This window comes from Falco punctatus (genome assembly GCF_963210335.1).
Source record: "Falco punctatus genome assembly, chromosome: 6".
Taxonomy (NCBI): Eukaryota; Metazoa; Chordata; class Aves; order Falconiformes; family Falconidae; genus Falco; species Falco punctatus.
The window spans coordinates 66,264,941-66,278,293 of NC_137585.1; the positions used below are offsets into that span (position 1 = coordinate 66,264,941).

At 41.3% G+C, this 13,353-nt stretch overlaps 1 protein-coding gene across 13 annotated transcripts in view; it reads left to right on the top strand.

Moving 5' to 3' along the window:
- Window positions 1–13,353, top strand: part of CELF2 (CUGBP Elav-like family member 2) — a 376,863-nt gene that overhangs the window by 296,212 nt on the left and 67,298 nt on the right. For 12 of the 13 annotated variants that reach the window (XM_080392046.1, XM_080392047.1, XM_080392051.1 and 9 more), the window contains 2 exons: window positions 3,773–3,821; window positions 12,300–12,434. In XM_080392046.1, coding sequence (XP_080248172.1) covers window positions 3,773–3,821; window positions 12,300–12,434 — 184 coding nt within the window. Of the gene's footprint in view, window positions 1–3,772; window positions 3,822–12,299; window positions 12,435–13,353 lie in introns of those variants that run through there. The other variant, XM_080392044.1, reaches the window with a different exon arrangement.

Genomic DNA, 13,353 nt, shown 5'->3' on the forward strand with positions numbered 1-13,353 from the left:
TGGGATGTGCCCAAGGCGGAGCAGGGATGTGCTTGGCCTTGGGCTGTGTGTGGCCTCTGTGACAGTGCCAGCGGCAGGTGCAGCCCCCGCCTTGCTGGCACTGCCGCAAGACCCTGCACAACCTCGGGTGGGAGGCGTTTCTCTGCTCTGGGTTGTAAAACGTTGGCATGGCGTGTTTTGAGACCTATGGCTAGTGAGCACCTATAGGAAAGGTAGGTCGTGCCGTTGCTGGCTGCTCAACTGTATTCGGCAGAGCTCTCTAAAATCCTGCCAAGGAGCAGTTGCTCCTTCCAGCCCGTTCTGCAGCCTGATTTTGCTGTCCCCGTGCATGGTGCTTGCCAGGGGAACCTGCCCACACTCAAGGAACTCGCCTGCGAGCTGCCTGGCTCTCTTTCACTATACGGTCTGAGCACAGGGTGATGGTAATGCCTATAAATTACTTTCTGCAGTTATTTTTCTTACTGTTGCCTATTTATTAATTGCAACTGTGCATTCATAAATACTGTATTTTCATAGGCAAAGCTTTCTTCAAGCCCAGAAGAAAATGTTTCATGTTCTTTCTGTGTGACATGACATACTGAGAAATCGCTTACCTTGAGATCCATAAGTGTATGGCTTTGTGATGTATAGCTACAATAACAGCTTTCTGATAAGACATGAAATCCTTCATTTCAGTAGATGACATGATTCTAGTGAGTGGCATCTAATTTGAAACAGGTTTATATCATCTATAATCTTTTGGAGGGCCTCAGAAAGCACAGCTATTTTATTATTTTATAGCCTGCAGTTATACAAGCAAGATATAAAACGCACAGATTATTTTCTCTTTTGCTCATCGTAGAGTGAAAGGAGAGTACCTATTTAGCCTTTGTCTCTGCCCCTTTAATTTTCTTATTCACTGCACATTTCTTTGAGATTCATTCTTTTCTTTTCTTTTCTTTTCTTTTTTACACCTACTTTTAAATATTTTATGGGTAGAGAGCTTATAATATGTATTGTCACGGCAGTTGTCTCTAGAGGTCAGCAATGAGTTTAATAATGAGATGCGAACCAGTGACTCTGTAAAACCCATTTCAGGTTATAAATGGCATGTTTTATTGAATCTAGTGTTAAAGGTTGTTAACGTATCAATTGGTGATGGTCAGGGTTAAACAAGCTTCAGCATGAGCCCTCTCATGTTAGGAAACTGTCAGTCACGTATTTTTCCACCTTCCTCTTCAATGAAGCCATGTTTGTGTATCGCATCCATTTTACCGTGGGTATTCTGCAGTTTACATTCCCCAGACCTGATCTGAATCTTTTATTAATTTTTCACCAATATAATTTTGTTAAGCACAACAGCGTTGCTCCTGACTTTGGCTTGCTGGTACGAAGAGAGTTTGGACCACGAGTTTTTAGCAGGAACCTTTGAAACAGAGTCAAAACCCAGTGGAAGCGTCTTGTTAATTCTTGCCTCATGCTTTGTGTACATAACAGATTACTGACTTAATGAACTTGGGGTAATTATGTGTGACAGAAGAGGATGGTTTATGATGTGGTAACTGTCAGGTAACGCTGATCTTTATGTTGTGACCACGGGGCTACAAAAATGACTTGTTCACATCAATTTGGTCTAAAGTTGGCTTCTCTGGTTCAGGCAGTTTGCAAAGTGCAAGGTTTTTAACACTGATAGAATTGCCTTTATTCAAAATATCTCCATTTAAAGGCATATAAATGAGTGTTATATATAAGTGAGAGTGATAGATTCTCTGTCTATGAAAGGTCTGCATTTGGATTGGTGTTTTTTTCTATAACCTGCCTATTCCCAAATTTACAAGGCTTAATTTTCTTTCCTCTATTTTCTCACTACTTCATGGCTCTTCAGAGACGTCGATACCTGCAACGGGCTTATGGAGCAAGTTACACCTTTTTTCTTCTTTCGCTTTTTGTTTGCTGAGTGGAAATGCAGCATCACATTCCCATGAATTTAAAAACTCCTGGAGTGCCCAGCATTTTGTTGATGCCAGGATAAACGTTAAGCACTAGTTAGAGTACAATAGAAGTTCCCTTTTTCTATAAATTAGATCGAATAAGAGTGGTGGCAGACAAGTGCTGGGCTATTAAAGTCCATTTGGGAAAAAAAAATGATTCAAAGAGAACACAATTATTAAAATCGAAGGAAATTTATGGATCCTGGTGACTACATCCGCCTTGTGGCTTTGCCTTTTCCTTTGGGCACAGCAGGGAGTTCTGCAGGTGGTACAGGGAATACATTGATTTGCAGGGCCAGGGAGCATTCTGGGGTTGGAGTAAATCTTATGGACACATTCACAGCAATATTTTATATTTTCTAAAGAATCTAGCAACCATGTCCCTGGAGGTTAAGTGGCTCCACCAAAAGCAATGCAGATTTGGTTTTCTGTGCTGTTTTGAAAGCACATTTGATATGAGTGCCTGGATGTTCTCTCCTGCTCAGCTGTTTTTGTTTCCCAAAGTTTGCCATAATAGTCTTTTACAGAAAAAAATGGAATTGCTTCTGACATTTTCAGGCCATACTGAGCTCTGCTGCACTGAAAAATGATACAAAAGCAGAAAGAGCATAGATTTTTTTACCTGCTCACGTGAAATGATGAGGAATTGCTGTGGGGAGAAAAGGCAGGGGCCCTGCTGCTGCCGGAAGGTTTGTGCAGTCAAATGCTGGCAGTTCTGCAGAGCCCAATGAAAGAAGATAAAAGTGGGGTTTTTTTTGCAAGCTTAAATGTCTCCCACATTGAAACTCAATGTGAGATCATTTCTGAAGGCTTTTGAGAAGCTGTAACAAAATTTTGCCGAATCCATGGCAGTGAACAGCACAGGTAGCTATAACCAACGTCCAGTGGAAAAGCCCCACACTCTGATCAGGGGAAGCTCAGCTGTTATGGTGTTGCTATTCCTGAAACAACAGAAAACACTGCTCGTAATAATCGGTTGGAGTTATCAGTTAGCAGTTCAGTGTGGGGGGAATATCATTTAGTAAAGAAAGCTGAGGATGCACTGTACCACACATGCCAAGGAAGGATGCGGTGCAATGTTCAGCGTAGTGTGCTGCGTACTGGGGTTGGTGTTGGTTCCAGTAAGAGCACCACTCACAGACGAATAGGAAAAAGTATTAGGAGTTTTTATGGAAGCCAGAATTGTGCCATGCTGTGATGGAAGCTTTATGAATGAATATATAATGTATTCTTTAAAAAAAATAATAAAATAAATGAGATACTAAACAGTTATGGGAAACTATTATAGCAAGCACGGTTCTCTTCCTCTTCAGTCCTGAAAGAATCATCACATGTTTTTTTTTAATTACAAGCAAAGTTCATTTGTCAAACTCGACTTCTCTGAGTATGTTTGAAATGCTTGCTAGCTCTTAAATTACTTGAAAATTCCATCTCAGTCTTGGCAGTGGTTGAGCTCAAGGAAAAGAAGTTGGTAAAACAGAAACCAAGCATGCCATAAAGTAATGGGGGCTGTAACTTTAGAGGTCTTCTGAAACTAGATACAACAAATCAAAGTTTTATATGAATCCTGTGGGCCAAATGATCTATTTTTTTTTAATCTTCTGGGTTATGAAATGCTCTTTTACCATCTTATTTTTTCTTAAAAGTTTATAATATAGTAATATAGTGATATTTTGGATTTATATAATTTCAACATATTTAATATTAATTGTGTAACTTTTTAGGCCTTCATTAAAAACACATGATTCTTGATTTCTTATGACTATCCAACCTGCCTTACTCTTTTTCATTTTTGTCTTTAGATGCATCATCCTATTCAGATGAAACCCGCAGACAGTGAAAAGTCAAATGGTATGTGTTTAATTTATTTTTACTTAAGTGTGACTCCCTTTAAACTAAAGAAAACACAACATTGTGAGAGTTTATGCTTTACTTCTTGTGTGGTGAAAATTATATGAGGTAGTTTCCTTACAACCTGACATGCTGGGGAAGATGTTGACCTGCTCTGAACTCCTACTTCTCCTCTGCTTTAAAGAAGGAAGGAAATGTTCTGAAAAACAACCTGCCTTGCAACTGCTGTGTGTCACAGCCTACCTTGCTGTGTACATCTTTCCCTTGTCAACTCCTAGCAGCAAGGTGATGTGGAAGCACCTGATATTGATAAGATGGAATTTTAATGGAGAAAATAAAAAAGAAACAAAACAAATCAAAAATCTCTGCTAACAAACTGTGTTAGCAGCTGATGTGCCTTAGACATTTGCCTACTCTTCCTTTTTATAGAATGATGCTGTTCTGGATCTGAGCCAAATTTAGGTTTTAATCATATGCTCGGTTCTGAACTGGGAAACCTACCTCGCAGCTCTCTGTATACTTGCTCCTCTCAGTGATTGTAAACTGAATGCTGTAAAAACAGTAATATCCATTCAGAATACTAGGGTACTGCCTAAGTGGATGTATATGACATGCAAAATAGATGGCATGCTAAATCTATTAAACATGCCAGGTTTGTATATTCAAGGAAATAAGATAATCGGATGGTAGCACAACCTGGCTGTGTGTGATTCTTTAAAAATATATACATGTGTATATTTTGCCCCTTGATTTGTTCCTGTAATTTTTTTAAATATATGTTAAAGATATCATCTGCCTTCTTAGATTGCAAGAGCTTCATTTTCCCATAAGACCCACATAATCAGAGCTGGTTCCTCCAACAGGCATCTTTGCACCTCATTAATTAGTAATCAGGGCAGAAGCCGTGCACTTAGAGATCTACATACCTGCAAATGTAAATTATGATTGGGCTCTAAATCTCTCCGCGAGGCTTTTTTAAGGCTGCTTTTTAGCTAATTGTAGTGCATCCCATTTTCAGGCTTCTCCAAGGATTATAAAGTTTGGAAGGAAATTAAAACTTAGATTTCCTATTATGGCAACTTTCAAAACAAAACTGGCCACTAGCACAGGAAGCTTGAGCCATCAGCCATTTGTAAGCATTCTCTCTCTTGGGCTGAGTTTTAGCAGTGATTTTGTGCTGTCTCTGAATGCTCAGAAGAGAGGCCAAGGCACCTGCATGGGCAGAAGGACCAAACTTTTGAGGCCCCACTGTGTGGTCAAGGAGAACTTTGTTGCTAGCATCCAAAGCCCACTCCCTTGGATTTATTGTGCTTGCAGCAGGCACAGTTTTCCCTTAGGACACCTGCCTGGGCCCTCTGAACTAAGTATAGCCTCTAGGCTATCTTCTTTCAAAGACAAATTTCACCTCAAGTTCTTGGCAAGTTAGCAAAATAAGAGGCAACAGGCAAAAATTGTCTCCCAATGAGTTACTCGTTCGTTACCTGAAGTTTTTCTTCCTAAAAATTGAATGTACTGGCAAAGCACTGTGGGGAATTGTGCAAATTCCGTCTTGCTCTGCAAGTGGCACCTGCTTGGAAAGCAAGGTAGGTTAACTCCTCGCTGCTGCCCTTAGGCTGCATGGTGCTCTTGGCTGCACTATGGGAACACTCTCCTATTTTCTTGCACCTATTCCTAGCATGAAAGTCATGACGGATTGGCTTCCCCCCGCACCCCCCACCCCTTCTTTTTTTCTTGCCTTTCTTTATATTTTAGGGAAAACACATTGACAGATCAGAGGTTGCAATTGTCAAATTAAATATGTTTTTAAATTTTGACTCCTGGAGGGTATAGGTACTTCTGGTAGGCATGTTCTGGGTGTGGGAACTCTTATTTTTAATGACTGGGGAAACAGAAGTCGAGCTAAACCATGATGCTGGTAACAGTGGTACAACTCTTCGGAAAAATAGTGTGTAGGCATGGGATCCATGGAGGAGGTGAGAGTTTGCAAGCAGCTTGGAGAGCCAAAAAGAGAAAGAACAGCAGCATGGGGGAGGCAGAGGCCTGTTTGGCACGTGTTTTCCCATATGCTGCAGACTCTCCATCTGAGGACGTGTATTATCTGTGCCAACAGCGAATTGTAAACTGTACCTCTTCAACCAGACTGGTAAATTCAAAGGGGAAAAGAAAGAAGGCATGCCGAGGCATCTTGGGTTTTATGATCCATGGTGTTAGAGCTTTTGAGGAAAGCTTGAGACCTTTTGGCTTCTGAGTAGTGGGAGGATCCCACTACATTTTATAGATAAAGTGGTGTTTCTCAAGTTTCAAAGAGGTTAAAGAAATCTTCTTGGTCAAAATTTCCAGATTTGGAAAATATGTAGGAGAGGTTGAACACTCACTACAATTCATCTGAGCTTGCACATGTTTGTGAAGGCTTGGGAGACCTTTTCAAGGTCTACAGGAAGGAAGGAGAGATCCCCTCATACACCTTACAGAGGTTTTCAAAGAATACTATTTGCTGTGTGGTAAGATGTCCCCTCCCCATCTTTAGTCCCTTGCAAAAAGGTTTGACTGAGCATCCAAGCCCAGGAGTACCAGGATCAAATGCTCCTCCTGCTCCATGACTGTTCCTGTCTTTAGGTGTTTGCATCACTTCAGAAACGTATCCCTTCGCAAAAAAGGCCAAGCCCTCCTCCTGTAAACTGGGAGATGGGTGTGGAAGAGGCACCCTCTGCATGCTTGACTAAGTGCCTGGGCACCTGTGCAGGTTTCGGACTTCATTAGCAACCTAAAGATCTGTTTTCTTCTGGCTGGCCAATAGATCTATGTAACCAACTCTGAACCATCCCTCTGCTCGTGCAGATAAAGTAAAGCTTAATTTCTTCCACCAAGCTTTTATCAGCTAGAGTTGATGGGGAAAGACTTGCCTTCAGATCTAATTAATTTGCCTACCCAGAAGGATTCTGAAAAGGCTTTTACTGTTGAGAAATGTAACATCACTGAAAGATTTTCAAATGGTGAATTTTTTAGCATGTCCTGGTTTGATCACCCGTTAGATCCAGTCTGACCACTTTTGTATCAATAGGTGGTTATTTTAACCTATCTGCAAAGTTTTTGTTAAGGATTACCTGCCAGAAAAGCATGGTTTCAAGAAGGCTCCGCTATTGCTAGATTCATCTTGACTGTTAATCACTCACAGTAATGGTCCATTTAAGGATATCCTCCCATTTTCAAGTACAAGGGGTTCCTGCACGCTAAGTTGTCTGTGGCCTTTAACATGCTACAATTTAGCAAATACTTAACTTTGTCTTGGATCAAAATTTTAATACAGTCAGTACTTTCAGGCACATATCCTGTGGACAGTTTGCTCTTAAATGGACCAAAGCGTCACCACTTCAAGGAAAATGAGAAAAATCCCTATTTTAAAAGAAAGAAAAAAAAGAGGAGTGGGTAGCTGAGTGATCTTATAATTTATTGTTATTTATTTTATTAGTGAAAACTTGAAAAAATAATTTTGAAATTCTAAATGGCACAACTTTGTCAATTTGGAGGGAGTAATTAAATGCCATATGTTAGCAGTAACACATAGAAAAGTCGATAATTAATGCAGGCAGCTCTGGATCCAGGTGTGACTCTGACAGATTGTATGCAAGGGTTTTTCACAGGCTTACAAACAGGGATAAAAAGTCTGTTTTCCCCCCTTCCCTTCTGGATGAAAAAACCCACAAAAAACAACGCCCCCCAAACCCCCATTTATGCATAATTAACTGTTGTTTATTTGCTCAAGAGAAAAGGCAACTTCTGGACAGCAAATGGACAGTCTAACTGTCTGTACTCCTCAAAATGTATAATAAAGGGATATAATTTTGATTCTTCAGGACAGAATTTTTGGGGTTTAGAAGAGAGAAAAGGAAAGCTTGTTGACTCTTCAGGGAGATTTCCCATGATTATTACAAGGTTTAATTCCTTTGTAGCGTACAGAAAATAATCTCTACTCCTTTATTCTCCTGGGTTAGCACAAGCAATCTAATACAGCCTGCAAGAAATGCTCATTACTGAAGCATATTGAGTAAAGCTAAAAAATTAGACCCTTCAGGATGTTATTCTGCAAGTTGGATGTAGTGCTGTCAGAAGGCAGGAGGCTCAGATTGAAAAAAGCTCCCCCCCAGCAGAGGCAAACTTCATCTCAGATAACTTTTGCTGGCTAACATGGCACTCTGGATTCAAATGCGATATCTAGGCACCCATGCTAGGGATGGTGGAGCTGATCTTGATGGAGTTACGAGAACAACTCATCTCATTTTCAAACAGATACATGCACCTCGTCACACAGGGTTCCTACATTCAGACAAAAATTTCCCACCCCAAATCCAGAGGTTTAGCACTGGATATGTCACACAAACTGTCCTAGCAGCATAGCTGGACCTGTGGTTGTGATATGTTTGGATGTATTGAGGTGAACCCCATACTTGGTTCTGTGCACTTTCACACCTTCCTTCATGTAACAAGAACTTTAAGCTTTGTCCACTGTCACCTTCTGGCTATTTCTGCTCCACCAGTGAGGGGTACATAGCCACCCCATCCTACTAGCTGCTTACGGATGGTTGTATCTACTTCTTGCCCCCAGAGGTGTGCAAAACAGCCAGAAAGTGCAGCTAAGCCTATGAGCAAAGTGTACAAATAATGATATCAAATGCTTACACACACACACACACACACACAAAATCATTGATTTTCTGGATTTTGAATTATTGAAACCTGCCCCTAGTGCAGGAGAGAGAATTAGCAAGCAGCAGAAGCAGCAGCATAATGTTTATGAGCTATGCGCATGCGGGTGCTGACCCTTGTGCCCTGTTACCCTTCCCCGCAGCATTCTCCTCTGCCTGCTCTCATTGCCCAAAGCACTCGCTGCTCCTGAGCTTTGTCCGCTCCCTCAGAGCTCATGTATTCTTCCTGTTCTTACAGCTTGAGCTTAGGACATCTGTGTGTTATCATGATGCCCAAGTTTTGGGAGTTGGTTGGAAGGTAACAGCTGTGTGGACTGTCAGCAGTGGGGGAAAGATTCCCATGTAACAAGCCACCCCGTCTTGCTGGGAGAGGTGAGATCAGCCACCTTTAGAGGAGCTGATCCCTTGACGTTGACAGCAGCCAACTGATAACGTTTTAGCTAAGACTTTATAAAACTGGACACCCAAACTGTAGATGGCCAAAGTTAGGCAAGACAGCTTTAGACTGCCATCCTCTCTCCAACCAGCAGCAGACAGCACCTTTCCCGACCTCAGTGCTTCCTTGAGTCGCATGTGTTTGATGCTGGGCTCCTCATTTTATAGCCTGTGGGAGCAACCCAGCATGCAGAGGCGAATCCATAGACTTGGCTGATCAGAAGGAAAGGTTGCAAACCTCTAGATAAGTTTGACCTGTACTACTTGTGGTCCATTGTCTATTTGATACTCAAACCGTGCCTGCATGGCAGGTACGAATCCCTTTTTGAAAGGAAGGAGAAGAGTGGCTGACCAGAAATGCAGAAATAAATCCAGACAGCCGGTCTTACGGAGGTGAAAAAGCATCCCTTTCTCCGCGAGAGATTGTATTGTTAAAAAGTCTTTCAGCCTAATATCATCAGATGTTCTGTCAGATGGAGTGAAAATACGTCATTTTGATCCTGAAAATTGTCCCTTTAAATGTTTTTTATGCTAGGCCCTTAGCCAAAAAAAAAAAAAAGAAAAAAAAAAAGGCAAGTTTATTAAGCTTCAACACTGATCGGCACTGACTAATAGCACGGAATGCAGAGTCATCATATCAATGTTTTCTGTACTCTGAGCATTCTTTATGAAATCTGCATTTTTAAGATGTACGGTACACGGGAACTGGATGTTTAATTTACTATAAGATCACCCTCAAGCTGAAAACCTGCAAATCACATTAGTTAAATGGCACATACATATAGGTTACTGGTGAAACTGAAGGAGGCCGGTGGGGAGTTTGTCATCTGCTACTCTTTGGAAGATCAAAACAACGCCTTCCTGTTTGCATCTCATTTCTTTTGCATCTCCACCTAAATCTCTTTGGTTTGAGTCTTTGTCCTTGCACCTAAGCAGGACCCAGGGGACTTCCTTCGGGATGACGTGGCAGGCATGTCTCCAACTGGGCCAGCAGCTATTTTTAAGAGAGGGTTGGAATCTAGTCACCCTTAGGGTAGACCTGCAGGCTGTATTTTAAGCCTAAAATCAACCCAAATTTAAACTGGCTGGCACTAATGAACACACAGGCAGAAGTGCAGAGGTTGGTGACACACAGCAGAAGGTAGTACTTGCACTCGTGCTGGGCACCAAGGCTTCCCCCCATCTGACCTGGGTGTGTGGTGTAGAGGCATCCATCCCTGGCAGCCCAGCGGGATCCCTTGCCTCGGACCCTTTCCTGCACCCTGGTGATAGTGTGTGGCTGTTGTTGAGGGGACAGGCTGGCCAGGGACCTTTCTCAAAGAGATTACTGCAGGCAATAGGGGAATTGTAAGCAGCCAAGTTACAGGCATCCTTTCACCAGTAAAAGTGATTGCTTAGACTCTCCTTGTGGCTGTGAGCAAGGCAATTCAGTTTTACCATCCCTGAAATAAATATTAACAGCATCAAGGCCAAGTATATATTACAAATCAGATGTAAAGTTTAATTGTAAGACATAAAGATATATATATATATACGCACATAGACACACACACACAGATATATGTAAATCCCAACTTGCAGGTCTTATTTGCAATCCCACATATTCAGCTCTTGATCTGTATATAACCAGCTCATCCCATGAATTCATCATTTGTTAACCCTTTCTGGAGGATTAACCAGCATGTGGAACCTCAATATAAAGTGTGAATGAAAATGTTGAGTCTTGTGGAATCTCTGCTGAGGAAAACACTTCGCCTGGGTGTTAAATTCACACCAGTTTTCTTGCAAGCTTGTAGAGCGAGAAGCTGGGATTATAGGGGCTGATCTCTGTTTTGGATTCTGAAAAACACACTGTCTTGATATTTGCTTGTATAACAGCTCCAAATACTTTTTTAAGCCAGTGATTTTAAAGAAAAAAAATCCTTCAGACACCTCTCATGATCAATAAACATGAACCTCTTCTTTTTATTGTTGAAATTATGAAATGCACTTAATGTGTTGAAGTACAACACAAATAAAGTTCCATGAAAATAGATGCAGTTTCTTCTTCCTCAGCTGTAATTTATTCCATTTGACACACTCATACTAATATAGGAGAGAGAGTTGGGGAGTAAGGGAAGATTTTTTTTTTTCTTTTTTTTTTTTTTTTTTTTTTTTTGGTAAGCCCAGAAATGAAAATACTTCATTACAAAAATAATTTGCACAATAATAGAAATAAGTAAGTGCACTGCAGACTCTCTGGAGTAAAGCTTTCCTTTTCTCTTTGCTTCCCTGCAAACTTTGACAGTCTGCTCATTTACAGTGAATTGGATTTACATGCCATTTCAAGAGAAGAAGAAAGCAGTGGTGTATACACTGTATAATAAGCACTCGGATTTTTGGTTTAATATAGATGGGAGGGTGCAGTACATTTTTGAGTCTTTCCAGGGTGAATTAAGTTTTGATGACCTATTTCATTTTTGCTAAGAGTCTGCAGCTTTAGACCTGTAAATTTGAGTTTGATTAACAGGACTGCATGCGTCCTGCTGCAGCAGTCCAGCTTTTCCTGATTTTTGTGACAATGGAGGCAGGAAATACTCTGCCAATAATTCAGGTAAAGCACCTTTTTCATGGTTTTTTTGCAGGCTCAGCATCTCTGTGAATCAAAGGGTGTTAAAGGGATGCCCTGGAATATGCCTTGTGTCCTTCTGAAGGGGAGAGGGCTGTGGCAGTCTGAATTAAAAAAAAAAAAAAAAAAAAAAAACCAAACAAAAAACAGGAAAATTTAATGCATTCGTTTTCCAGAGCAGTCGTTACACATCTGCCTTTCGAGTGCTGTGCATTAAGTTGGCTGAAATTGAAAGCTCAGATAGGAGCCAGCCGCTCTTTCAAAACATTTCTCAGGAATATTTTTTCATTAGCTCATACCATTACGCGCACAATCCATTCTTCACCCTCACCCCTGCCATGATTTCTTTCATACATGAGCGAGGTGAGTGAATTTATCTGAATTAAAATCTATGCAAAGATATATTCAAAAGTCCCTCTAACAGAGGATGCTTTTCTCTTAGAAGCTGTGATGGGGAAGGCATATGCAGAACAGCTAAGGCAGCCAATTAATATGTTATATAAACAGCAAGCACCACTAGAAAAAGGAAAAATAGGAAGAAAAACGAGAGATTTGGGGTGGGGGAGGAAGGGAGGAAGCGAGGTTGTAAGTATAAAGTGTTTGCCTTAGGACTTGTCTTCAGTTACAGAGCCAGACTCACATGACTGGAGCTTGGTTTGATGTGGTAATGAAGCATTGATCACAGGAAAGAGATGAAATGGCCTTTGCTCATTCATTATTTTTATCTTCTAGCTGTGGAAGACAGAAAATTGTTCATAGGAATGGTTTCGAAGAAGTGTAATGAGAATGATATCAGGGTGATGTTTTCTCCGTTTGGCCAGATAGAAGAATGCCGAATCCTTCGGGGACCGGACGGGCTGAGCAGAGGTGAGTGTGCAGTCTGTAAAGTCTCTTTCCTTAAGTGCTAATTGGGACCTATATGTCACAGCCGAGGGAGGCATAACCGCTGTCTGCAGCTAGAGGTTACGCCGTAATATGTCCCACATGATGAAGGTATCCACGTGAACTTTTCGCAGTGACTGAAATTATCACCTTCTATTTCCAGTGTCAGAAAGGTCTCGGTGCCAACATATTAACTTGTGTTATCACCCTGTTTGTCAGCTGGAAAGGTGCCTTTACACCCTGAGAAAACACCCTCAGTTTTCTGCTCTTGCAAAATCAAAGATCCTTCCCCAACCCTATTTCTGCTTTGTAGCAGAAGGCCAAAAAAAGGAAGGACTGTAAATGACTGCTTGAAGGCATACAGGGTCATGGGAACTGGCCCATGCTGTAGCCCTGCCTCCTCCATTCCTGTGTTTTCTACCAGTATATGCAAAGCATAGGTCTGCTGTAACTGAGAAACAAAGAGGTTAGCTTGAACGTGAGCGATTTGCCTGGACTAAAGTTTGTAAAAATAGCTTTTCAAAACTTGTGCCTCCATCAGGACCCAAAACCCAGGGCAGAGGTGTTAAGCAGCACCACCCAGAGCAGTCAAGCGGCTGACCTGAACTTTGGAAATGAAGTGCAGCACAGACTTCAATAGCTGGTGATCTCTTTTGAGTGCAAAAGTGCCTTTTGGGGAAAAGCCCCCTGAAAACATATTGAAAAGAAAAATAAATGTATATTGATGACCCAAGGCTGTATATGAACTCCATGGTATGTGGACCTAAAATTATTCTGAGAGCGTAAACCTTCTCAAAAAGTCAGTCCCAGGTGGTGCTGAGTGGAAAAGAAAATAGAGACAGTCCTGTCTGTCAGTGCAGAAGGATGCTGTGGTACTAGCCACAGCCATTTAACAGCACAGGGA